This window comes from Heloderma suspectum, chromosome 2, assembly GCF_057233095.1.
Source record: "Heloderma suspectum isolate Gila_16-S chromosome 2, 16-S_ref, whole genome shotgun sequence".
Classification (NCBI taxonomy): Eukaryota; Metazoa; Chordata; class Lepidosauria; order Squamata; family Helodermatidae; genus Heloderma; species Heloderma suspectum.
In genome coordinates this window covers 186,714,540-186,738,245 of record NC_139459.1, presented here as the reverse complement: position 1 = coordinate 186,738,245, position 23,706 = coordinate 186,714,540, and the positions used below count along the sequence as shown (strand labels likewise).

At 45.9% G+C, this 23,706-nt stretch overlaps 1 protein-coding gene across 3 annotated transcripts; it reads right to left on the bottom strand.

Moving 5' to 3' along the window:
* Positions 1-10,330: 10,330 nt before the first annotated feature.
* Positions 10,331-23,493, bottom strand: ATP5MC2 (ATP synthase membrane subunit c locus 2). Of its 3 annotated transcripts, XM_084836721.1 has the most exons (6): positions 23,449-23,493; positions 23,096-23,180; positions 17,838-17,910; positions 15,738-15,815; positions 12,594-12,784; positions 11,049-11,338 (listed from the first exon to the last, which is right to left on the bottom strand). In XM_084836721.1, the coding sequence occupies exons 3-6, from the start codon at positions 17,874-17,876 to the stop codon at positions 11,224-11,226; spliced, it is 423 nt and encodes a 140-aa protein (XP_084692847.1). In that variant the 5' UTR covers positions 17,877-17,910; positions 23,096-23,180; positions 23,449-23,493; the 3' UTR covers positions 11,049-11,223. The 3 variants fall into 3 exon arrangements, with proteins under 3 accessions (XP_084692846.1, XP_084692847.1, XP_084692848.1); XM_084836720.1 differs by lacking the exon at positions 23,096-23,180 and having other exon boundaries at positions 10,331-11,338; XM_084836722.1 differs by lacking the exons at positions 15,738-15,815; positions 23,096-23,180 and having other exon boundaries at positions 11,055-11,338.
* Between the last annotated feature and the right edge of the window lie 213 nt (positions 23,494-23,706).

Here is a 23,706-nt window from a genome sequence, read left to right as displayed (position 1 = left end):
AGCACTGGAGTGAGGTGATCATGCCGGCGGCTGCCTTTAATCAGGCGAGCCGCTGCAGTCTGTGCCAGCTGCAGCTTCCGAACCGTCTTCAAGGGTAACCCCACATAGAGCGCATTACAGTAGTCTAGATGAGAGGAGACCAGGGCATGTACTACCGATGGGAGCAGATGGTCGGGAAGGTAGGGGCACAGCTGCCGTATCAGATGGAGTTGGTACAGTGCTGTCTGGCTCACAGCTGACACCTGAGCCTCCATGGACAGGCGGGAATCTAAAATGACCCCCAGGCTGCAGACCTGGTCTTTCAAGGGTAGCCATATCCCATTCAACACCAGGTCAACATCCCCCAACCTCCTCTTGTCTCCTACCAAAAGTACCTCGGTCTTGTCAGGGTTCAGCTTATTCAGCTTGCCCTGAATAAAATCCAAAGATTGTAATTCAGTCTTCTCTTTCTCTTCTACTCTATTAGCCTTTCAGTCCCAACTTTCAACTGGGCTGAGGCCACAATTTGAAGATCCTGTTGGCAGGACATGGTTTTGTTCTAGGATGCTGAAACAGTGGAATCATTTCAGAGAGGAGCAACTGCCATTGCAGTGACATTACAGCAAGGCAGAAAAACTACATCCTTCTGGTCTAAAGTTTGTATTTGCCTTCAAAACATCATTTAGGTTCAGTGATGGGCATCTGTGATAGAACTGTCCTCCCACATTGTGGGGTTTGTCAGAGAGCCATCAGAAATGGCTTCTCCAGGCCTTCTTGATTACTCAAAGACTTGTACTGCAGCTCTGGAAAGATTAATATATGCCCTCGATACACCAATAGACAGCTGAACTGACTGTGCCCCAGAGCTTGAGCATGATTCTTAACGAAGGCACCGATGCATGGACACATTTCTGAAGACACAACATACAGGCAGCATATACAGAGATCTTTGCCTAAGGGCTCTGTGCATCTTCTATATAGATTCAGCCATCTATATGATGATCTCTTATGTATAACCTTTCTATATGATCTCTGTCTGCATTTCTACCCCTTCCTTTTCCTTGCGATTAGGCGATTGTGCAACATTATTAAATACTGTAGAATTTGTTATAAAACACTTATTCAATAAAAAGTATAAATAAAAAATGATCACAAATGTGAATTCAAGCTGCCAGCATCAGTGGTGTCTTTGATTCTGCTGTCTTCAAAGTTCTTGCTCAACCAAACCATTTCTCCTCCTTCCCACTGCCCAATCTTACAGCCTAGTTCTGATTTCTTCTTCTGATGACTGGGGCAGGGAAATAGGAATCTGAAACGTGAGCAAAGGAAGAGGAACTTGGATGGGGAGATGGCTAAGGAAGAGTTAGGTAAAGAAATAAGAATATGGAAAAGGGGGTCTTAGTATCATGTTGTTTCTATAAATGTGCACTTTTAAAATCCCTTCTTACCACTGGTTCACCACATCCTTCCTAAAATTCTGCTTCTGATTAGTCATTTTCTAGTTTCTGTTGAACTTAGTTCCCAATAAGAGTGTTTAAGATCACAGTCTCAGGGCAAGACTTTAAGGGGAGAAAAACCCACCTCTAAGCATACTGAAGTATGGTACACCCAAGACCAAGTTACTTAAAGGGCCATCTGCACCCATTTGAACTTGCCTAGTTCCAGAGATCAGCCGCGGAAGCCCTGCTCTCTGTCCTGTCACCAAGAATAATCAGGTTGACAGGGGCTTTGCAGTGGTACCCCCCACCTCTTTGGAATCCCCCCTCCCCGGAGGTGCAAATGATCTGTTTTATTTATTTATTTATTTATTTATTTATTTATTTATTAATCGCCCATCTGGCTGGTCACCCAGCCACTCTGGGCGATGTACAACAATAAAAACAGTTCATACAATAAAATTCAACATTAAAAACATCACGTTTCTAAAATTACCCTAGCCCACCCCAAATGCCTGCCTGAACAACCACGTTTTTAATGCGTGGCAGAAGCTCATTAAAGAGGGGGCATGGCGGAGTTCCCTAGGGAGGGAGTTCCACAGAGTGGTGTAGAATGACCCTCTCACTGGTGGCTTTTAAGCAGATTTTTAAAATGTGCTTATTTTGTTCAGGGTTTTGTTTTGTTTTATAATCAATGGCTTTATTTGGTTTCAGCTGCTGCTGTTTTAAAATGGTTCATTTATTGGTTTGGTTTTTAATGTTTTATTTGCTGATATATTGTATTAATTGCTTGGGGTAGGCCACCTTGGGACAGTTTGACCCTAAAAGGCAGGATATAAATATAAAAGGCTACAAATCCTCACCTACCCCTAAACTGGCTGAGCTGGTAGGATGTCAGGAATAGAATGCTGAGAGACAGTGCAACTTCTGTGAGCTAAGTTAAACACTACTTTTGGTAGAAAGATCCCAATACTGGGCCTAGGGAGAGGAGGAGCTGTATGTGGGGACAGAGCAGAGATAGCAGCCAAATACTCAGGGCTTTGGGAAAGAGAAAGGATGGCATAGATGGGAAATATAGAGAAAGTGAAGGACTATGGGAAATTGGGGCAGAGAAAGTGAGGGAACAAGCAGACAACAAAAAAGGAAAGCAGGGGGAAAGTTTTCCTGTAGAAGAGGAACAGATGTGTGCTGAAGGGGGAAAATAAGACTGCAGAGAGGCAAAGGCACAAGTAGATCAGGGAGTCAAAGCAAGCAGGGAAAGGCTATATTTCCCCGTTGATTTGATTTTTAACCAGTAAAGTCTTCAGCTGCTATCTTTTTTAGCTGTGCTAGGAGAGATCCTTCAAAACAGAGATGCTCAAGATTGAACTAGGAACCCTGTGCATGGCAAGCCATGTGCTTTGCAACAAAGGCATGGCCTCTCCCCAAGGTTGGCAGGAAGGGTTCTTGCCAAAATTTGCATGCATATTCTCCTTCCATGCCAAATATCGTCACCCTCGACGCAGAGGCCCTACAGGGATGGTATTTGCTTCCTGGTTTAACATGTTGAAGCTAGCGATGCCACTGGATTTCATAATTAGTCGGCTCGTTGGGCAAAACTCATCTGTTTATAATGCTCACCTTTGTAGCGAGCCTGGATCGATGTATTACCAATTTGCTATTAGGTTTGGAATGGATTGTGAGCTCCAGAGTATGCGGAGTAAAGTAGTTCATAGATTGCCACCCCGTTTGGTGGCAGGGTGATTTTCAGTCCTACCACCCAGACCCCCACCCCACCCCACCGTACCTGAAGCAGCCTCATTTGCTGCTTCCCTCATTGTTGTCATTGCTGCCACAGCTCTGGCTCTGAGGATGACGACTCTGCAGGCCCATCTTCATACGGGCGGCGGTGAGTAAACATCACATGATATCATCATGCAGGCAGGCCATGTGAAAATAACCAGAAAGGGGCCACATAACGTGGTGACATATGGCATCATGCTACATGACGCGATTCCAAACTACAGCTCCCAAGATACACCTTGATATTGCGCACGTGCAAAAACTTGTATATACAGAATGAGATTTCATACACTAAAGGAGAACTCTCATCTGAGCTCACATGGGTAAATTTGTTACTTTTTGAGTAAATAATGAATTCACTCTGGGTAAGTTCAATAAAGCCCTAGTTAAGGCCAAACGGTCCCCAGTACCATGGGGGGAACAGGATAGGAGGGGTCAATTAACCTGGTACCAGATATAAAAAGAGAGAGAGCACAATTGCCTTGTTAACAATAATGTGCCACTGGAAGTAATAAGCACAAAATTGACAGAGATTAAGCAAATGGCATGTAAGTGAACTCGATAATATCTGCTGCCATTTCCATTAATTAAATTTATGAGCCATACGGCTATTTAAACCACAGCCTGCTGGTGAATGAGCGACTGAATACCCCTGTGTCCCGCAAGCTTGAGAGGAGTTGATGACAGAGGAATCATCTAGGCTAGAAGTCTTCCCCAACCTGATTCCCTCCAGATGTTTTGGACTACAACAGCATTGCTGGTTGGTGGATGCTGGGAGTTGTAGTCCAACACATCTGAAGGGTACCAACTTGGGAAAGCTTGGCCTAGAAAATGGCCCAGGCCCTCTGATTTAAAAATGAACCACTCCAACCTTTATTTGCCCAGAAGATGCTATTTTCATATAAACAAGAGTCCTCAAACAACAAAAACTACCTTCTTGCGTAGCAGCTTTTCCCAGTCTCCAGATGTTTTGGGCCACAACTCCTAGCATTCCTAACCATTGGCCATGCTGTCTGGGGCTGATGGGAGTTGAAGTCCAAACCAGCTGGAGGGCACCAGGTTGAATGTTGCTATAAGGCCACCAATGGCAGCTAGAGGTATGGAAAAGGTCTGCTGTCCTCCCTCTCTCAGCTCCAGTCACTAGCTATGACCTATAATGCCTTAGCTGGGTTGAGAATACCACCCTCCCCACCCGTGTCCATTACTAGAGACTGAAGCTGGTGGTGTAAGGGGAGGAGGAGGATAAAATGAACAACAGGAACTAAGTGCTGTTGCTGTTAGGGTCAACCCTGCTTTTCTGGAAATGTTCTTGCTCCTTTAACGTGATGGGCAGCATGGTGACTTTTGTGTGGCCCAGAGGTGCACCTGTTGAAATGACTTGTCACACAGCTATTAATGGCACAGGAGCCCTGCCAGGAAAAAAAATACGCACACACAGGCAACAACCATCGTGGTCATCAGCATAGGGCCAGATAGGACATTTGTACCAAGTCAGGTTGCCAGTTTTGGGGTTTCGTTTTTATAACTGGCCCTGTTGCACCTTGTACTGGTAGCTTGTCACGTAGAAATATCATAGGTGAAAAGGCAGAAAGACAGAGAAGCAAAACAATCTCCTCCCTAGGAAAAGATCCACTTCCTAAAATGTGTGTGGTGGGCTGCTATTAAAGGCACAGGGTTGCATTTTCTTGGGCATATATACAGTATATATGGGAACTGCGCACCAGTGAGGGTGGGGGCTACACGCACACATACGCACACGCATTTACTTGTTCTCTCTCTCTTCTCCCCCCGCCCCGAGGTTTTATCCAAATGAAATTTGCAGGAGCAGAGGGTTCTAGCTGATCCAAATTGGGATCCTGATTTGTGAGGCAGTGCTTTTAGCAGACCCCCTCCCATTTGCTCCAATGGGAGCCCCCCCCCCCAATGCAAATTGCAGGCAAATGATGCCTGATCTGAATCAGGTCATTACTAAGTCTACTGAATAAGTCTCTACTATTAAATAGAGTAAGACTGAAGTTAATCCTAATAAAGCTCCCATACATCAGGGTCCTAATTCAAATTGGACCTCTCGCCTGCAATTTGCTGTACTTCTATGCCGGCTGAAGATAAGAAGCCCCTCCCACCAGAAGCCAACATGGAAGTTGGGGAGATGGGGTGGAGGAGAGGCTGTGTGAACCTGATAGGAATCCTTCAAGAGTTGCATGGGCTGGAGGTTATGCATCTTGGGATAGGGGCATGCCTTTTAAAAAAGATTGGCCTCTTGCATGATGGCCTAACGCAGAGTGGAGGATGCATAGGCATTAAGAGGAAGAGACACTAATCTGGACTCCACCCATGTCATTCTATTGACAGTCCCATTGCAGATGAGGCCATCAGAAGCTGTTTTATACCAGCCGTCCCCAATGGGCAAACTCCAGATGGGTTGGACTAGAACTTCCATCATCTCCAGCCAGCATGTTAGTATGTCCACATTCCTTAACATGGTAATCGCTCTAAGGAAAGCACAGCCTGTCAGGAAATTGGCCATCTTCACACCAGCTTCCCCTTAGGAGCAGATCCAGCATCTTACATGGAAACCAAGCACCACCCTGAAAATAAGAGTGCTATTTGGAAAAGAATATGGGTCCTTCAAACAAAAAACAATATAATTTGGTTGTTTCATGGAGGTTTAAGGGAGTTCCTCTGCCACTGGGTTTTTTAGGCCATTGAAGCAGGCAGTAAAATGCATGTGATCACTTTCAAAAGAACTGTCACAGGTAAGATTGCCAATTGATCAGAAGGAGCTTTACCTGCCCTTTACCTTTGAACTGCAGGAGTCAACAGGCGAAGCTTGTACGCTTGTCTCAGTGAGCATTAGCATCTACCAATTGCAGCTGCTGTTAAAGGCACAGCTGCAGGGGCAATTAGAAGTTGGCAACTTAAGTTATAGCCAAGCACAACTTTTTCTTAAATTGTTCTTTAAGCTGCATGTTCCTGATGGCAAAGTGAAGGGATATACCTTACCATCAGAACAAGCAGAGTAACATAGAACAGGTCTCTTTCTATCTTAAATTTCATCCCTTGTGAAGTTTTTAATCTGGCAGAACAAAGCATTAAGGTTTCATCTAGTTAAAGTTCTATGCATGGGCTTAAACTTGGAGCATTTGCTTTTTCTTTGCTAGCTGGAGAGAGACCACCATGGACCTGTGCCCAAATTCTTTTCACTGGCTTGTGTTTGAAAGCAGGCCAGCTCTCCACTTTTGCCAAGCGAAGAGGGAACCTTCCTTTGTTCCCGGCTGCCTGTCCTAAGATAGACACAAATGAATGGAAAACTTGGACCCGGGAGCTAGTATGATGCATTCCTTACTTCAAAATCACTAAATATCTTCTTACTTGTAGCTGGAGACAGTTTTGAAAATACAAAATAAGATCCATAGACTGTGTTGCAAACATCCTCACCCACCATGAGAACAACTCCCCTAGGGCTGTAACCCAGCTCCACATGGATCTGGGAGGCAGAACTGCTTACATTACTTTCGTCTTATTTATACAGTCTTTAACACTATGGCACTTACTTTACTGGAAAGGGGGAAAAAACAAACCCAAGTGAGTTAAATGTAGCATAGCTGCTTCAATGCCTGGCTGGTGAATCAGAGTGTGGCACCCTCATTGCCAGAAGCATGAGTGACCAGAGCAAAACTTACAGAGTCTGGTAGAATGAACATCCTCATTTTTAAGAGTCAAAAGGACAAAATCTTTAAGTTATTAAAGATGCAGAGAGAGAGAGAGAGACCCTTTTTGACTATCACACCAAGGAGTTCTGCACAGGGATGGGCCATTTTCCCCATGATGTCCCTGTATCTATCTGGTTACTGGCCGCGCTCCATGATCTGACAATTAAATGTGTGTTGAATTTACACAAAATGTTCAGGAGTGTAGGAGACAGCAAACCCCCTTCTAGCATTTCACACACACACGAACAGCGTAAGCCCAATTCAAAGGACATCATCTACCATTCAGTTTTGTCAGATGATGAAGGCTGCAGCGGGGAGCAGGCAGCATGGCCCCAATTCAGTTCCCAAGGACAGGGGGAGAAGAGGGCTGGGGTACAGTTGCAGGCATGCTTCTATATCTCTCACCTGCCCAAGCAAATGCTTCCCATCTCCCAGATGGAGATGCCAATGAAGACATGCAAGATGGGTGGTGCCATAGAGGGTGTCCATCTACTACTTCAGCACTGTGATGGTCTATCTAACACCAGAGATGTACAAAGATGAGCTACCCCTGACTTATGGGGTTTTGTATAGACCTGGCAGAAACACAGATGGTGAGGAAGAGTGAAGACCCAACATCAAGGGGAGGCAACCTGGTGGCCTCCAGGTATTTTGGACTGCAACTCTTATAAGCCCCAGCCAACATGGCCAATGGGTGGGGATTATGGGGGTTGCAGGCTTAAACATGTGGAGGGGACCAGGTGGGGAACCCCTGATCTACATTTCTTAATACCAACTACTTTACAATCAGGAGTTAGGAGCAGAGGTGCTTCATTTTGCAGCAATATGGTGCCCTTGAAGCAATATGGTGCCTTTGATGTTTTGGACTACAACTCCTATAGCCCATTTGCTGTGCTGGCAGGGGCTTCTGAGAGTTATAGTCCTGGGTTGCCTATCCCTGCCTCTAATTCAAGACATAAATCCTCACCAAAAATCACCCATTTAAGCAATCCACCAGTGTGAATTACCTCTCCCCTTCAGCCCAAGGCCACCTCCCGCAGGCATGGTGTTTGCATGGTTCAGATGCTGAATTGTTTGCATTCCCTCGATCAGTCCACACCCCTCCCTTGAGCTTCTTTTTTTCCACGGGCCAGTCTGGCATCAGCAGCAGGTTTCCAAAACACAGGCACAACTGTAACACACACCCAGCTCAGCTGGTTCCCTAGCAACCCCAACAGCAGATTGCCAGGACCAGCTGTGGGCCTTACCAGTAGCAACACTGACTGATAACAGGTCAGGCTCCTTAGAACCGCCAAAATAGTTCCCCAGCCATTTGCTCCCCCGGCGTGTTCATATTTGGGTCATGTGTACCGGACAGGTGATCCGGCTTGTGGCCTTTGCTAATCATAGATCTGTGGGAAACACAGTGTAGTATCCAATGTTAGTCCTACATGGAGTAAGCACATTGAAATGAATGAGACTTAAGTTGGGCACAACGGACTAAAGTCCTATTCATCTTTATAGGTCTACTTCTACATAGGACTAACACTGGATACTACCCGCACAGAAATGGGCAAGTAAAAATGACCAATGGGCTGCAGTACATTTCCTTTGAGAAAGGAAAGCATTTAGGGCTTTTTAAGTTCAGAAAAAAATAAAAATAAAACTAAGTCAAACGAATAAAATAAAGTCTTTTTTTTTTAAAGGAGGGACGGGAGACCAAAGAGGTTTCTGAATTATGAACTGCATTGCACAGGGGAAATTCTTCCTCTCGTATAACATGGGCTGAGCAACCCAAAGAGGGCAGAGAAAGGAGAGTCCATGACGCTGGAACTGCCAAATCCAAAACCACACCAGGTGTGTGCCAGTAGGGCAGAAGGTGTGGGTGGCACACCTGGAGGGAGGTGTATTTCCAGGCTGGTGTATTTCCCCCCATTCCCAGGGCAGCAGAGGTTTCCACACCTGCAATGAGGGGCCACAGGATTGCTCATTTAAACCAGGGGTCATTGAAGCCAATAGGCAGCAAATTCACCACGGACAGAACGAAGCACTTCTTTACATAACGTGCATTTAAACTTGTGGAATTCACGTTTGTGGTATGGTGATGGACGCTACCTTAAGTGACTTTTGGAAAATCAGATTTTTCCCCCCTTCGCAAGTGTGCCTCAGTGTTCCAAGGTGGTTTATGTTTGAAAAACCAAGTACTAGAGCTGGGGTCTTGAGCCTCTTTCAGCCCAAGGGCTGAATTCAATTTCGGAGATGCTCAGGGGACGGGGGCGCATTCCAGTGGTGGTCAGGACTGAAGGCAAAGGGGCGGAGCCAGAGGCAAAGGGGCAGGACCAAGATACCAGCCTATTTTAGCTTAAAGCTCTTACTGCCAGTCACTCATTCTTGGCAGAGGCCTCTCAGCCTTTTAGAATGAGAAAAACATGCAAAAGCCACAAGTTCAGCAGTGGTGGGAAAGGAAGCAGAGCCAAGGGAACGGGTGTTGCCCTCCTGAGAAACCAGAAGGGCTGGAGTGGGACCCCAGGCGGGTTCAACACCCCTGTGCTAGAGGAACAAGTAACATGTAGAATAGCTATCACCATTGTACCTTGCTTCCGAGCTTCTCAAAAACATTTGGCTGACTGCTGTAGGCAGCTTCAAGCTGGCCTGAGCCACCGAAGCAATTCTGATGTTCACTAGTCTGTAGCCAGTTCTACCAAACTGCCACTCTGTGGAAGGGCCACACTGCACACTTCCAGAGGCACTGCAAATAAGCATTGCTTCTGGAGCAGGGTAGCAGGTCAGATATGCTAGAGGACACATTCACGTGACCAGCGGGACACGTGACCATCCTGTTGGAATGCTCTGGCCTGGAAGCCTTTCTGGGCCTACCTAGATGGCCAGAGAGCCTGAAGAATGCTTTGGCCTCCCTGCATTTAGAAACACAGCATTAACTTCAAGGGCTACACGTGTCAAAGGCAGCCATCAGCTCGCTTGGGGCAGCTTCACTGCACGTGAGCTTTCCCTGGCCAGGGATAACCTGCTCACAGTAAAGCTGGGCTACTGACTGAAGCGCCAACCAGATGAGCCTCAGCCGATGCTTCAGCCAGGGACTGAATGATGTCCAGGGGTGTTGTCCCACCTGCTGATATCATCATCTAGCCCATTGAGGGCTCATTGGAGGGTTATCTGGCTCCTCACCTGAAATAAGTTTGTCATCCCGATCTACTGTAAGCTCTTCTTAGCATCTATCTGGCCAGTTAATGCTTTCTAGTAAAGGGATAACATTTAAACCTGGTAGTTTCCATCTTTCATGTTACCTGTTATGTTCTACCTTAGAATGAGCACTTTGTCAACAGAAGCACGAATAATCATTGGCTCCTTTGCTTAAGTTTACCAAATGCTTTGGCACCTACCAATAAATAAATGACCTTTAAAGCATGAGAGAAGCTTGAAAGGATAGTTCTGGGCCATGTTTTAATTTACTAGAACTTAGACAGCCAAATTCTACAAGTTCACCAAAAGCAGAGATATACAGAGAGCCAGCGTGGTATAGTGTCTAGAGTGTTGGACTGGGAGCCGGGAGATCCGGGTTCTAGTCCCCACTCGGCCATAGAAGCTCACTAGGTGATTTTGGGCCAGTCACAGACTCTCAGCCCAACCCACCTCACAGGGTTGTTGTTGTGAGGATAAAATGGAGATTATGTATGCTGCCTTGGGTTCCTTAAGGAGGAAAAAAGGCGGGATATAAACATCACACTCACACACACACACAGACAGTTTCACTTAAATGCTACCTGGTTCCCTAAGCTAATGATGAACTTTCATGGAGGTTTGTTCAGCATCAGGAGTAACAGGTTTAACAGGGTTGCAATCCTATGCATATGTACTGAGAATAAGCCCCACTAAATTCATTGCGACTTTTGAGTAAACATGCATGGGATCAAAACTAGTGAAGAAGAAAACAGAGAGAAGAGGTTCTCTCTCCTGGAGCATTATAGCCTCCTGGAGCATTACAGGGCTTAGATTTTCAGCAATCTAATGGATGCACTGAATATGTTTTCTGATGCTGTACAATTGGTTGGTGCCATAGAGTGAAACTGGTGTCCCCAAACGTGAGAGGGAAGCTATTGGGGCCCAGATGCTTGTCAAGAAACCAAATACACATCAAGAAACCAGGGAATGTATACCAATACAGTATTTATTCACTTGCCCCCTCCGAACCGGACGGATTTGGTTAACAGATGGGCTTCCCCTATCTGTTACAGAACAATCAGGTCAGCGTACACAGTGGATTAAACCCAGGGGGAAGAGAGGGAAACACATGACAGGCAGCATATCTGGCTCTTTCACATAGCAAAGAGAATGAGGAATGCCACCATCAAGCAGAATAGCCCCATGGCCTCGGACAGTGCAAAACCCAGGATGGCGTAGGAGAAGAGCTGCTGCTTCAGGGAGGGGTTTCTGCAAGAGAGAGAGAGACATACTGATCAGTGAACACAGAGCAGTAAACTTAAGGTGCTTCTGCAGTCCCAGCATATCCCCAGAGACAGCCCTCCCAGCCAATTATTGTTTGAAGGAATCAAAATACCTAGCTGCATGGCATAGCTGTCAGCCAGCTTTGCAAATAAATCTACAAAATTAACTAGTCCATAAAGCATTTACTAGGATTGCTTCCACACTACTGTCCTTTAGCACTGTTGAGGCTCTGCTTTTCTGCAAGCAGGTGGGAGCAGAATTAGAACAGTGGTTGTTATACATGGTACTTAATATAGCGCTGTATTAACTGGCAATGCCCCTGCCAATGTCCAAGAATTTTCAATAATGTTTACTCAGAAGTAAATCCCATACAGCAAAGGTCCCTTGCAATATCAATTAGCAGCTTCTCCTTGTGGCTTTTGTCCCTCATGGGTTCCTGTTTAGCACAGCCATGGCATTATTGATGAATATCCCTTTAATCAGTTCCTGTTCCCTACAGGGGGTTTAATTACTTTTTTTAAAATGAAAGAGGGCAATTTCACAATGAAGAAAAAAATAATTAGGAGGATGCCTGTAATTAAATCCCTCCAGAAACGTCACTGAGTAATTATGGGACAACCACATCCGGAACATCACAGCAACACTGAACAAAAACCAACTAGAGGCAGAAGCTGCAAAGAGTAAACTTCTAACTAAAAGGCACAGTAGCACTGAAAAATCTTCAATATCCTTTTGCCAGTCCACACTGGTGCTAAAATGTGATTTCAGTGGAAAATAAGTCACAAATCAGGTCTGAAAAGAAAGGAAGGCAACACAGAAGACACTGGAATGCAACTAGCTGGAAACATCACCTGGCTTCTCTGTAAGAAGCAAGTAAACGGATGGCAATCCCAGACTAAATATCTTGTGTAGGTAGGCAAGCTGGGTTGCTTCTGCACATGTTATTTGTGCCCCAACCAACTTTAGAGCACGCCATCTATTTGCCTTAGAAATCCCAGTGAGTGTCCAAGCCTGCCTGGAGTCAGTCCAGTGACGTCTTAGCTCCTGAAAGATGCATCTTACACGCAGTGGCATTTCAAAAGTCAGACTCACCACTGCTTGCCCAGCACGTATGGCAAGAGATGCCCCTTCTCTCAATGTCATACTTCTGATAGCCAGGGTCGGTGCCTGAAGCAGGCCTGCTAGCCACTAACGCCTCTTTCCAGACATCTGCCTTACACTGCTTAATAATCCCACATACCTGGCATAGCCAATGATGAGACTGCCAAATACGGTCCCGATGCCAGCGCCGGAGCCCGCTACACCTACAGTGGCAGCACCAGCACCAATAAACTTGGCGGCAGTGTCAATGTCCCTGGAAGCAGCGCTGGTTTGGAATGCCCGGCGCAACACCAGCGAGAGTTCGCTCTGAGCAGCTGAGATGCAGCGGGGCTGGGAGGAGCAAAGAAGAAATGGGATTAGAGTAGGGAGGACATGCTACCGCTTCGAAACAGCCAGCACTTCAGGTTTCTACCAGCAACCATTGTCATCTTTCCTGCTGATGCTCATCACCGTCACAGCTGGGTTTTACTTCCAAGCCAGCCTTCCCCTAATGTAGTGCCCTTCAGATGTTTGGGGCATCAGCTCCCATCAGCCTTAGTCAGTATGGCCAATGCTGGGAGCTGTAGTTCAAAACATTTGGAGGGCACTAGTTCGATGAAAGACTGTGATTTTCAAACACTGTTCCAGAGAACAGTGGAATTCTTGACCTGAACCAATAATTTGCATAGCTGAGGCTAGTGGGCCTACTGTGCCTGTTCCTAGAGCTGTCTGATCTGGCCATGGTCATGCGTGCCTTAGTTATTTCCCGTTTCGACTAGAGATGGGAAGGCCTGGAAAAATTCGAGAAAAAGTTGTTTTTTCCCTGAGGACCACCCCCGCCCCACATTGGAAAAATTGAACAGCTTTAGATTATGAAATATTTTCTCTTCGAATTTAAGATGAAATATTTATATTTATATATTGCTACCCAGCCTTTACTTCCCACAAAATGATTTCTAAAAACTATGTAATAAGAACACTTTTACAGAAAGACTAGAGATGTAAAATGTCTGGAAATAATGAAGCCATGGGGAAAAATGTTTTTTTAATCCTCTGTGTAAGATTCCCAGCATAGTTACTTCTTTCATTTCTAATTAAAATTATTGATACTACATTTTACTGATAGACATTTATGCTCAGTTTCCCAACATGTGAGTAGAGTCACCACTGTGCATTCTTGACAGTAAATGTGCATTTTTGATTGTTTGGGTTTTGCTCTATAGAGTCCTGTGTTTCTGATGTTGTAGCAATCATTTAATATAGTTTTAATCTATTCAGACAATAATTACAAAGGTACTAGCTGAGTTTCCTTTTAAAAGTTTTAAAATATAATGATAATTTTATACGCAAACTAAGTTATACATAAAATAACTTTAGGAACAGAAGTGCTGCTTTATGTTCCTAAAGCAGCCCTCCCCAACCTGGTGCCCTACAGATGTTTTGGACTACAGTGCCCACCATTCCTGATCATTATGCTGCCTTAGGCGGGTGCTGAAGTCCAAAATATCTGGAGGACACCAGGCTGGGGAAGGGTGTCTTAAAGCCACAAAGTGACTTTAGAGCTGTAAAGAACACTAAAAAATAAGCAATGCTTATTTTTCAATTTTTCTCAAGGCTATTTTTTTTCCTGAAAACCACCATAGAAAAAACCCTGTTTTTTCCCCCATAGCCTCAAAATTTGCAGGACTTTTACATCTCTAGTTTGGACTACTGTAACGTACTTTACAGAGGGCTGCCTTTGAAAACTGTTTGGAAACTTCAGCTGGTCCAGAATGCTGTGGCCAGAAAGTTGACTGGGGCTGGGAGCATGTGACTCACAGCAGCTTCACTGGCTACTGGTGTCTTTCCAGGTAGAATTCAAAGTGCTGGTTATGACCTATAAAGCCCTAGACAGCTTCAGACCATGCTCCCTGCAAGACTGCCTTCCCCCATATGAGCCTGCCCAGTCCTTAAGATCTTCTGGAGAGGCCCTCCTTTGGAGACCGCCACCTTCAGAGGCATGTTTGGTGGCGACATGAGAGAGGGCCTTTTCAGTGGCTGCTCCAAGGAACTCCTTCTCAAGGCAGGTTAGGTTCGCTCCTCTCTGTTGACCTTCTGCTGGCAGGCAAAGACTGTTTTATTCAAAAAGGCCTTTGCCCTTTAAGTGGGTCTGTTGGGTTGAGTGCTGTTCTTTTTAAAAAAAAATTCAGTAATTATGTTTTACTTTATTTTAATATATTGTTTTAATCAATTTTAATTGTGCCTGTAAGCCACCTTGAGTGCCATTTTTTGGCAGAAGGCAGGGCACAAATCAAATCAAATCAATAAATCATGGCTGACAAGTTCCCTGTGGGGTGGCGATGGAGGAAATAGCTTGCTCACTGATGTCAATCAATCCCCATGACGCACAGCCACAGTGGAGGCTGTGCTGTGCTGCAGGGTACACTCAGTTCATGCAGAGCAACCAAGAAGCACAAGAGACCTGGCCAGTGCCCTGCATGAACTGCAACATGCAGGGGGACCTAAAAAAACTAGTGCGCTGTGGTGGCCAGAGTATCAGGCTAGGATCAGGAGATTCAGAATTAAATACCCATTCAGCCATGAAGCTCACTTGATGTTCCTGAGCCAGTCACCATCTCTAAGGCTAACCTACCTCACAGGGTTGTTGTGTGAGGATAAACTCTGCGTGTGTGTGCGCATGTGCATGCACGCACAAGAGAGACAGAAAGAATCATGAATGCTGCCCTGAGCTTTTTAAAGGAGTGGGATAAAAATAGAATAAATAACTTAGGAGTTGATATGGAGAGGGTTCCTCGAGGCTAGAAAAGTTTGAAAAATCACCAACTTAGAATTTCTAAGAACTTAGAATTTCTATCTAAGTTGGTAGTTAATTTTTCTCTGTTAATTCCTTGTAAGAAGAAAATGGGATAGCCCCATATAAACCACTCTGAGGTCCCTGAGGAAATGCAGCATAAAAGTGTGATAAACATGAATGAGCCTAACATAAAAATGTTCACTGATCTCTGGGCTGGTGCCTCAATTTTACAATTTTAGAAAGACAGCCATGTAGTATCATGATGGCTCCTAGTGACTCACTGCAATTAAAAGCATAAATCCTAGATAGAATGTACTGCTGCTAATCCAAAAGGCCCAGCAGAGCCAATTATCCCAGAAAGGATCCTCCTCTTCCTCTTTCCTATTCCTTAACAGCTGCTGAGAATTTCCCTGCACAACCTTGGCTGGGCGCACAAGCTGTAAGTCCTGAAGACCCAGGGCCCTTTCTCCCTTGGGTATAGCACCTAGAAGCTATGCCATGCCAATTTACCTCATCCATCCTGGCCTCAGGCCTGTTCAGCATGGAGGCAGAGATGGGCCTGCAGAGCAGCCGGGAACTGTTCCTCACCTGCAGAAGGGAGAACATCCAAGCTGAAGACACAGAGCAAAGGGAAATCCCTGTTGGCAAAAGGGACTTCCTTCTGAGTACATGCTAGACTTAAGAGGCACAGTCCGTAACTGTTAGAACCAACTTTGACTTGAACATACCTTCATTAGCCAACAGAGCAATCGTTTGGGCTGGTGATACGTCTCCTCCCATTTCTAGCCAAGAATCCCTCACAGCAAAGGACCAGAGCTACCAGGTGGTGCCCTGGGCCATACAGACGGAACAAGGCATGTGACTGGTGGAATTGTTTTTCTAAATGAGATTAGGAAGCCTAGGGGTAGAGGTGAGCCGATAAGACCAGCCTTCCCCAACCCGGTGTCTTCCAGATGTGTTGGACTACAATGCCCATGATTCCCAGCCAGCATGGACAATGGTCTAAACCAGGGATACATACTTACGCTGAACTGTGTTGTGAAGCCTGAATTTTGCTCTCTGCCTGCCCCACAGTCCAGTAGTCCCACAGAGGAAGGCACCCTCTCCTTGTCCCATCCATTTCACCCTGGGGTGTGATGCTGCAGGAACTTGCCTAGGCCTTATCTTGCTGCCTTTGCTGGTGGCTATTTGTAGGCCTACATGCTAAGGCAGCATAACTCCCGGCTTAGTTTTTAATTCAGTTTTTGTTTTAATCTTGGTTTTATTATCATTAGCTCCCTTGAACACCACCTGCAAAGGCAGCAAGATAAGGCCTAGGCAGGTTCCTGCAGCATCACACCCCTGCACTGTAAAACGCAAAATATGGTCACTGCCTACAATCACGTGATGACCAAACAGCCAACAGCAAAGGCAAGCAAGAGAAGGCCTACATCCAGGCAACATAGCTTCCGGCTTAATTTTTAATTCAACTTTTGTTTTAATCTTGGTTTTATTATCATTAGCTCCTTTGAACACCATTTTTGGGTGTAAAGGTGGGATATAAATTAAATAATTTATATCTTTGATGAGCTTCTGTTGGACTTTAAAAACCTGGCTGTTCAGGCAGGCATTTGGGGTGGGTTAGGGTTTTTTAAAGCAGTGTTGTTTTGTTACGTTGTTGTTGTTCAGTTGTTGTAAATTTGTTATTAGTACTGTACACCGCCTAGAGTGGCCAGGTAGCTGGCCAGATGGGCCGCTAATCCATCCATCCATCCATCCATCCATCCTTCTCAGAAGGTGGAACACAGAATACAAGGTGCTGAGGATTTCCTGCAAGGAAGAAAGGAGTGCAGGTCTCCATCACTAGCTGTAGCAACTCACAGACAGGACTGGCAAAAGGTGAATGGAATATAGCAACGCTGAAGCAAAGCACCCCACTCTCACAGCAGAAATGGTTTCTCCCACCCTGGCGTTGCTGTGTTCTGTTTTGCCCATCCCTGACTGGCAGCAGCAACTTCCAGTGGGCTGCAAAGGAGGCAGGGAACAGAGAGAATAGCCTTAGTTCTACTGCATTGTTTTCATTGTAGTAGTGCGGGGAAAGAATGTGACATGACCACTGCAGTAAAAGCCCATGTTCTGCCCCAGGAAAAAGACAGGCAGGAGTTGCATCATTTCACTTAAAAGTGCATGCTCTGTCTGCTGCACAGCTTTTAAAGAAGAATGTTGCTGTTATGTACTCAAATGTTGGTGGGAAACTTTAGACTCATGGAAGAACAAGGAAGGAAGGATAGATTTTCAAGGGCAGAAGGACAGGAACACCAAGTTAAGTGCCATCCACTCTCACAAAAGGTCTCTCCAACTCACTCTGATTTTATATTTCAACAGCAACAGCTGCCAAAACATTTTCAGATTTTTCCTTGCCATCCCAAGGACTAGAAATGGAAGCTAGAAGAATCTGCAGAAGATACTGCATGACGAATTAGTCCATATTCCATCCTTGATAACATAGTTATGCAGATTATTAATCTTTTGAACCTACTTGCCAGCACAGGCAGATAATACTTTGGTGCTTTGAAAATCAATGTGTTATAAAAACAAACCAACCCAAGATGTCACATCTTAGTTACTCACGAGAGTGGGAGCAGAGACGAACTTTGCACAGGCATACATATTCAGGGATGGTGGGGGTGGCCACACTCAACAGCTGGAAAAGAACCAAACACCATGGCATTAGGAGAAAGTATCCGCAGCTTTCATTGCTCGCTACCAATAGAAACCCACCAAACTAGGTAGGTCTGTGGCAGGCTTGATTTATGGAGGGCAGCACAATCTGATGCACAGCAATAACAAATGCAAAAATGACCATAGCTTACGTGATCATGCAAAACCAAAACAGCGTACAGCATGAAATCCACAGGGCAGAAAGATTCAATTCATCAGTGCAAGCAGGCTGGACAAATCCTAGGGGTTTGGCTGCCCAGGGGGTTTGGACTAGCTTTCCTTCTTAAGCAGGGTGCCCAAAGGTTTGATGCTGGCTCTTCCAGGTTTGATTTTGGTACCTAGATTACTCCGAATTTTATATCATACCCAGCCCTCAAGGGCTCAGAGGGGACAGCAAGCTTTATAAAACAGAACTAGCACAATTCCTTCAAAATCTGTAAGATTCACTACTAGAATAAGCATAGTTGTTCTAGCACTCTAGATACCTAATTTTTAAAGACATTTTATGTATCTAGTACTCTAGATATATGTTTTGCTAAAATAACATGGATCTTATATCACCTCTGGAGGATGCTCTGGATGGACATTAAAAGATGCTCAGAGCATCTCTTTGAGCACAGTGCATAGTTAAACTATAGAATTAGCTACCACAGGATGTAGTGATGGCCACCAATTTGGATGGCTTTAAAAGGGGGTTGGACAAATTCCTGGAGGAAAAGGCTATCAATGGCTACTAGTCCTGATGGCTATGTGCTACCTCCAGTACCAGAGCAGTGAGCCTATGTACACCAGTTGCTGGGGAACATGGGTGGGAGGGTGCTGTTGCGCTCATGTCCTGCTTGTAGGTTCCTGGTCGACAGCTGGTTGGCCACTGTGTGAACAGAATGCTGGACTAGATGGACCCTTGGTCTGATCTGGCAGGGCTCTTCTTATGTTCTTAGAGAATGACAGATGAACAGCTGTCAAAATTGCCACTCCACGTGGATGTTAATTGAATCATGCACTTGGATGGTATATTTGAAAGGGAACTCTCTGCTGAACTTAGGCTTCATCTATTACACCAACTTTCTCTTACCTAGAGCCTTCCAGATGTTTTGGGTTTCGACTCCCATCAGCCCCAGCCAGCATGGCCAATGGTCAGGAATGCTAGGAGTTGTAGTCCAAAATACCTGGAGGGCACCAGGTTGGGGAAGGCTTTATTACACCAGCACAGATCAGCTGCACAGGCAATCCTAGTATAGCTATGTTTTCAGCATCTGCATCAGCAGCATTTTGCGCTAAGGTGTCCCATGGCACGCTACTCTTCTTTAAAGAACTACACATTGGCCCCTAGACTGCCCCAGCTTGGAGACCGGCCAAATCCGCACAGCAATTACTATAGGGATCAGAGGCATAGCTGAAGCACTTTTATTCCCCGCAATATACATATGGATTATTCAGCTCAAGCTGGACTCTCACCCGTACACAAGTGTATATGAGCCACTGTGCGAGGAGTACAACTAATAAATTGTGGCATTCGTTACCACAAGATGGGATGGTGGCTGCTAGCCAAGACAGCTTAATTATGATTATTACAGATGAGGTATTCATGGAGGACAGGCTAATCAATAGCTACTGGCCTGAGTAGGCAGTATACCTCACAAGAACCAGATGCTGGGGTCAAACAGAGAAGGATAGCTTGTTTGTGAGGTTCCAAGAGACACGCAGCTAGTCCCAACTGGAAACAATGCAGGACTAGATGGACCTGGGTTACGTTCAGCATGGCATCTCTTATGTTCAGCTCAGCCTGAACAGTCTGCATGGCTTACTTCATGCTTTCAGGGCAGCAGTGTCCAGAGGAAAAAGGGGATCTACTTTTTTCTAGAGGTCTTCCCTGTGTTCCTACTCGTTTACTGCCTGTTCCCAATTCAGGGCTGTAGCATACATGTTAGGGCAGCCTTCCACAACCCAGTGCCCTCCAGATATTTTGGACTACAGCTCCCAGCATTCCTGACCACTGGCTGTGCTGATTGGGGCTGATGGGAATTGGTCCAGTACATCTGGAGGGCGCAAGGTTGGGGGAGGCTAGTCCAGTTAGTGGATGTGTAGTGACGAGAATTCCCCATCTTCTATTTGCCCCAGTTGATAGCGCATATTCTCAGAACCTAGTTTGTTTCTGTTGCCTATTCCATCCGCAGAATATTAAGCCAATTGTAGTTTGAGAGCCAGTTAAACAAGAGAGAGAATACAAAAATAAAAATGACCTCTAAGCTTTTATTAACCTTTTCGAAGACCCATGGAGGGATCTTACTTTCAGTTATGAGTAGCTCCAAGGAATCATCTAGCAACCCTGTGACCAGAGATATCAAGGCCTGGAAACCCCCCAGAAAAAAACAGGGTTTTCTATGAACTATTCAATAGGAAGACTTGTATGTAAGACCAGAAGTGTCTAATTTCTGGAAATTTTAAAGCAATGGGGAAAATGTCCCCGTCCCCCCCCATGGCTTCAAAATTTCCAGAAATTTGGCATCTCTACCTGTGATCTCTGGTGTGATGAAACTTTGGCTAATGCAGATGGAGCTACTCATAAGCAAAGATAAAGTTATTTCCATGGGGAATTGATGCACTCACTCAGGGCCAGCTCAAGATATTTTGCTGCCTGAGGCAAAGGACAAGACCACGCCCCCTCCCATTCCATGTAGAAAAGCTAACCGGACTGGTAGTTTAATTGTTCTTCAACAATGGCAATAGGACATCTTCTGCCACACTTGAAGGCAGCAAGTAAACTTAGGGGGCAAAGGGCAGGCTGTGTGGCCTGCAGCTCTCTCCTCCAAAACTTTGCTGCTGACTCCCAGCATCTGCCGCCTGAGGCAACAGCCTCACTGCCTAATGGTAGGGTTGGCCCTGCGCTCACCCCGTTCCTCATCCACTAGCCCCTGAAGCTATTTTAAGTCTTTAGCAATGCACTGTATTTCCTAGAATTTCTTCTGAATTGCTTACAAGCTCATTCAAGGCATTTTAAACCATGATGGCAATACAGTCAGGGCACTATTGTGCCTGCTCTACCACAGCCCTGTCCCCTCTTTTCTCTTCTATCTCAGCCTTACCCAACCTGCTGCCCCCCAAGATGTGTTGGACTACCACACCCAGCATCCCCCAGCCAGACAGGTAGGGGAAAGCTGCTCTCTCTACTCTTAAGATTCTTTGGGCAAGAGCCATCGGGCTTTGTATAGGCTTTGGCAGTGCTTCCCTTGACATATTTCCTATTGCATTTAACACACTCTTGCAGCTGGGCACAGGGTAACAATTCCTTCTTGGCAAGCAGTGTGAAAGGCCTCCCTGGTCAAATTGCTCTTTAACACTGACAACAATTAAAACTCAGATTGCCAATTGACCAGTAAGCCAGCCAGGCCTGCTCCTCTAACTTTTAAGAGTTTGAGCTGCAGGAACCAGGTGACATTTTTCACAAACTGCACAGAGATAAGTATTATTGTTTACAGTAAATTTATTGTTTATTGCACAGGGGGACAATGGCTTACAATGTGTAAAGTGTGCATTGAAATCAATATTTTGTTTACTGCACAGGGAAAAAGTTTGCCAGACAAAAATTTGGCTTTCAGCGTGTCAAATCTACAGTATAGCCCACTAAGACACACACGCTAGAATAAAAGTCACTAACACGCACATTAAAACAATGCTCATCTCCACAATCTAATAGCTTCTTATTCATAATGTGTGATCAAATCTCACCTGCACCCAGCATGAGAAAGGCTATGCTATAGGGTAGTGCAATTTAATACAGAGATCAGTTTGAATGTTGATGGCCATCCAGCCATTTTGGTCACATACATTCAACAGTGCCTCTTGTAGCGTTTTATACAAGAGGCATGTCAAGGAGATTTTTTTTTAAAAAAAGCAAAGATGGACATGCCAGTCCATGAGGGGGAAAAAAGGAAATACTTGTTAATATCTGCAGATCACGTTGCTGTTAAGAGGAAGAACAGGACAAGTTGGCAAAAGAAAAAAAAGAAAAGAGGGGCAACTCTAACTTGGTCCAGATGAGGGCTATCCAGACATCCACTGGCCAGTAACAAACACCTCTAGTGGCCCTTGGACGAGCAGGACTCCCAGCATATTTCAACAGACTTTACAACGGTTAGGAGAAGGGAAGACTCAGGAATTTATCTCATCGTTTCTTAGCCAAACCTCAATGCAAATGAGATGAAGATTCCACCTCTCCTTCAAGCCTTCTGATAGATGGAAAGGGCTCAAGGGAGAGGCACATACCTCCCCTTTACACTGTTGTTGGGAGAATGTTAGGACCAGCAGGGGAAAGTCCTACCATTCCTAACCTTCTCTATACCTCAGTGCAAGTGGGTAAAATTCCTGGCTCTTTCTCGAGTCCTTTGCATCTGCTAGAGCAGCCTTCCCCAAGCTGGTGCCCTCCAGATGTGCTGGATCCAGATGTGCATGAGAATGGGAGTTGTAATCCAACACAGGAGGGTATCAGATCAGGGAAGGCTGTTTTAGAGAGTTGGTAGCAAGAACAGGTAGAAGCTGGCTAGTAAGCCACACTGATGTGTCGGTGCCTGGCCATCCAATTCTAAAATGAGAGGGCTATACTAAACTTTGTAATACCTCACTCAGGGGAAAGGGATGCAAGGTATCTTCACAGTTATATGGCCCCTCATGCCTCTCCCCTACCAGTCAAAACTCAGGCCAGAGAACATTTTCAGTCCTCATTAATCCTTGCAACAATCCTGTGGGGTATGTCAGACTTATCCCCATTGGCTAGATAATATGTGGAGGAAAACTGGTGGTGACAATGATTCATTGGCTAATCTGGGACTCAACCCCATGTCACCACAAGAAGGAGCAGGAAAGGAGACCTGTAGCATTTAATGTTGCCACCTTTTTCCTGGTCGTATTCATTCACTTTTAACAGGAGATGATATGACCGGAATCAAGTGAAGCTTGTCTCTCCTCCCTCCCTCCCTGCTAGGGAAAGCTTCTTCTCTCTCCTTCCTTGACAGGAAAAGCTTCTCCTGCTTAACATCTCCACATCAAAGCTGCCATTAGAAAAAACCCACAGGAAAAGGTGGCAACCCCAAAACCATCTTAGGGACTAGCAACTTTATTGGAGCACGAGCTTTCGGGCAAGCAAGAGCCTGCTTCCTCACATGCATCACCTTCGCAGTGCAGCAGCAGTTAGGGCACATGCGCTGTGCCATCAGACTACGGACAACCGGTGGAATCGGGGTCCACCTTGGCCACCTAGGAATTTTTCATTGGAAAAAAAGAACCTTGAGCTTTAAGCCCCACCCACGGGCCAGGGAAGAACGTTCACAAGGGTGGCTCCGCCCACCACAGGCTCCGCCCCCACCCGCCAACACGGTGCATGCCGCGCTCGGCCCGGCTACACGTCCCCGCGACGAGAAGCATGAGGAAAGGGGGGGAGCCGGGAAAGGGGGGCTGGGGCTGGCTAGGGCAGGAGGATGAAGCGCCTCCCTAGGCCGCTGCAGCCGGGACTCCGCGACCCTACCTGCTTCTCAGGGGGAGAGAGAGCGAGAGCAGGGCCACCTTGTGCGCGTGCGCCACCGGAAGGAAGGTTGACGCCACATCCGCAAGGCGCCCGGAAAAGCCGGATAGTGGAGCGAGCGCGGCGGCTAGAGCGCTCGTCGTGGCCAAAGCCGGGTAGTGCGGCACAGCGCCATCTGCTGGCGTGGGCAGTGGTACTGCAGGGGGAGCGTGTCCGCTCCGGCGCGTCTGCCGGGGAAGAACTGACTCGTCGCTTCCCTCG

What these genes read in the sequence shown, in the direction of transcription:
- ATP5MC2 (XM_084836720.1), bottom strand. Translation starts at nt 17,876, where the DNA reads ATGTATGCCTGTGCAAAGTTCGTCTCTGCTCCCACTCTC. An exon ending in TCGTCTCTGCTCCCACTCTC is followed by an intron (nt 15,816 to 17,837) that starts GTGAGTAACTAA and finishes TCCCTTCTGCAG; the next exon opens with GTGAGGAACAGTTCCCGGCT. An exon ending in CTGAGGCCAGGATGGATGAG is followed by an intron (nt 12,785 to 15,737) that starts GTAAATTGGCAT and finishes TGCTCCTCCCAG; the next exon opens with CCCCGCTGCATCTCAGCTGC.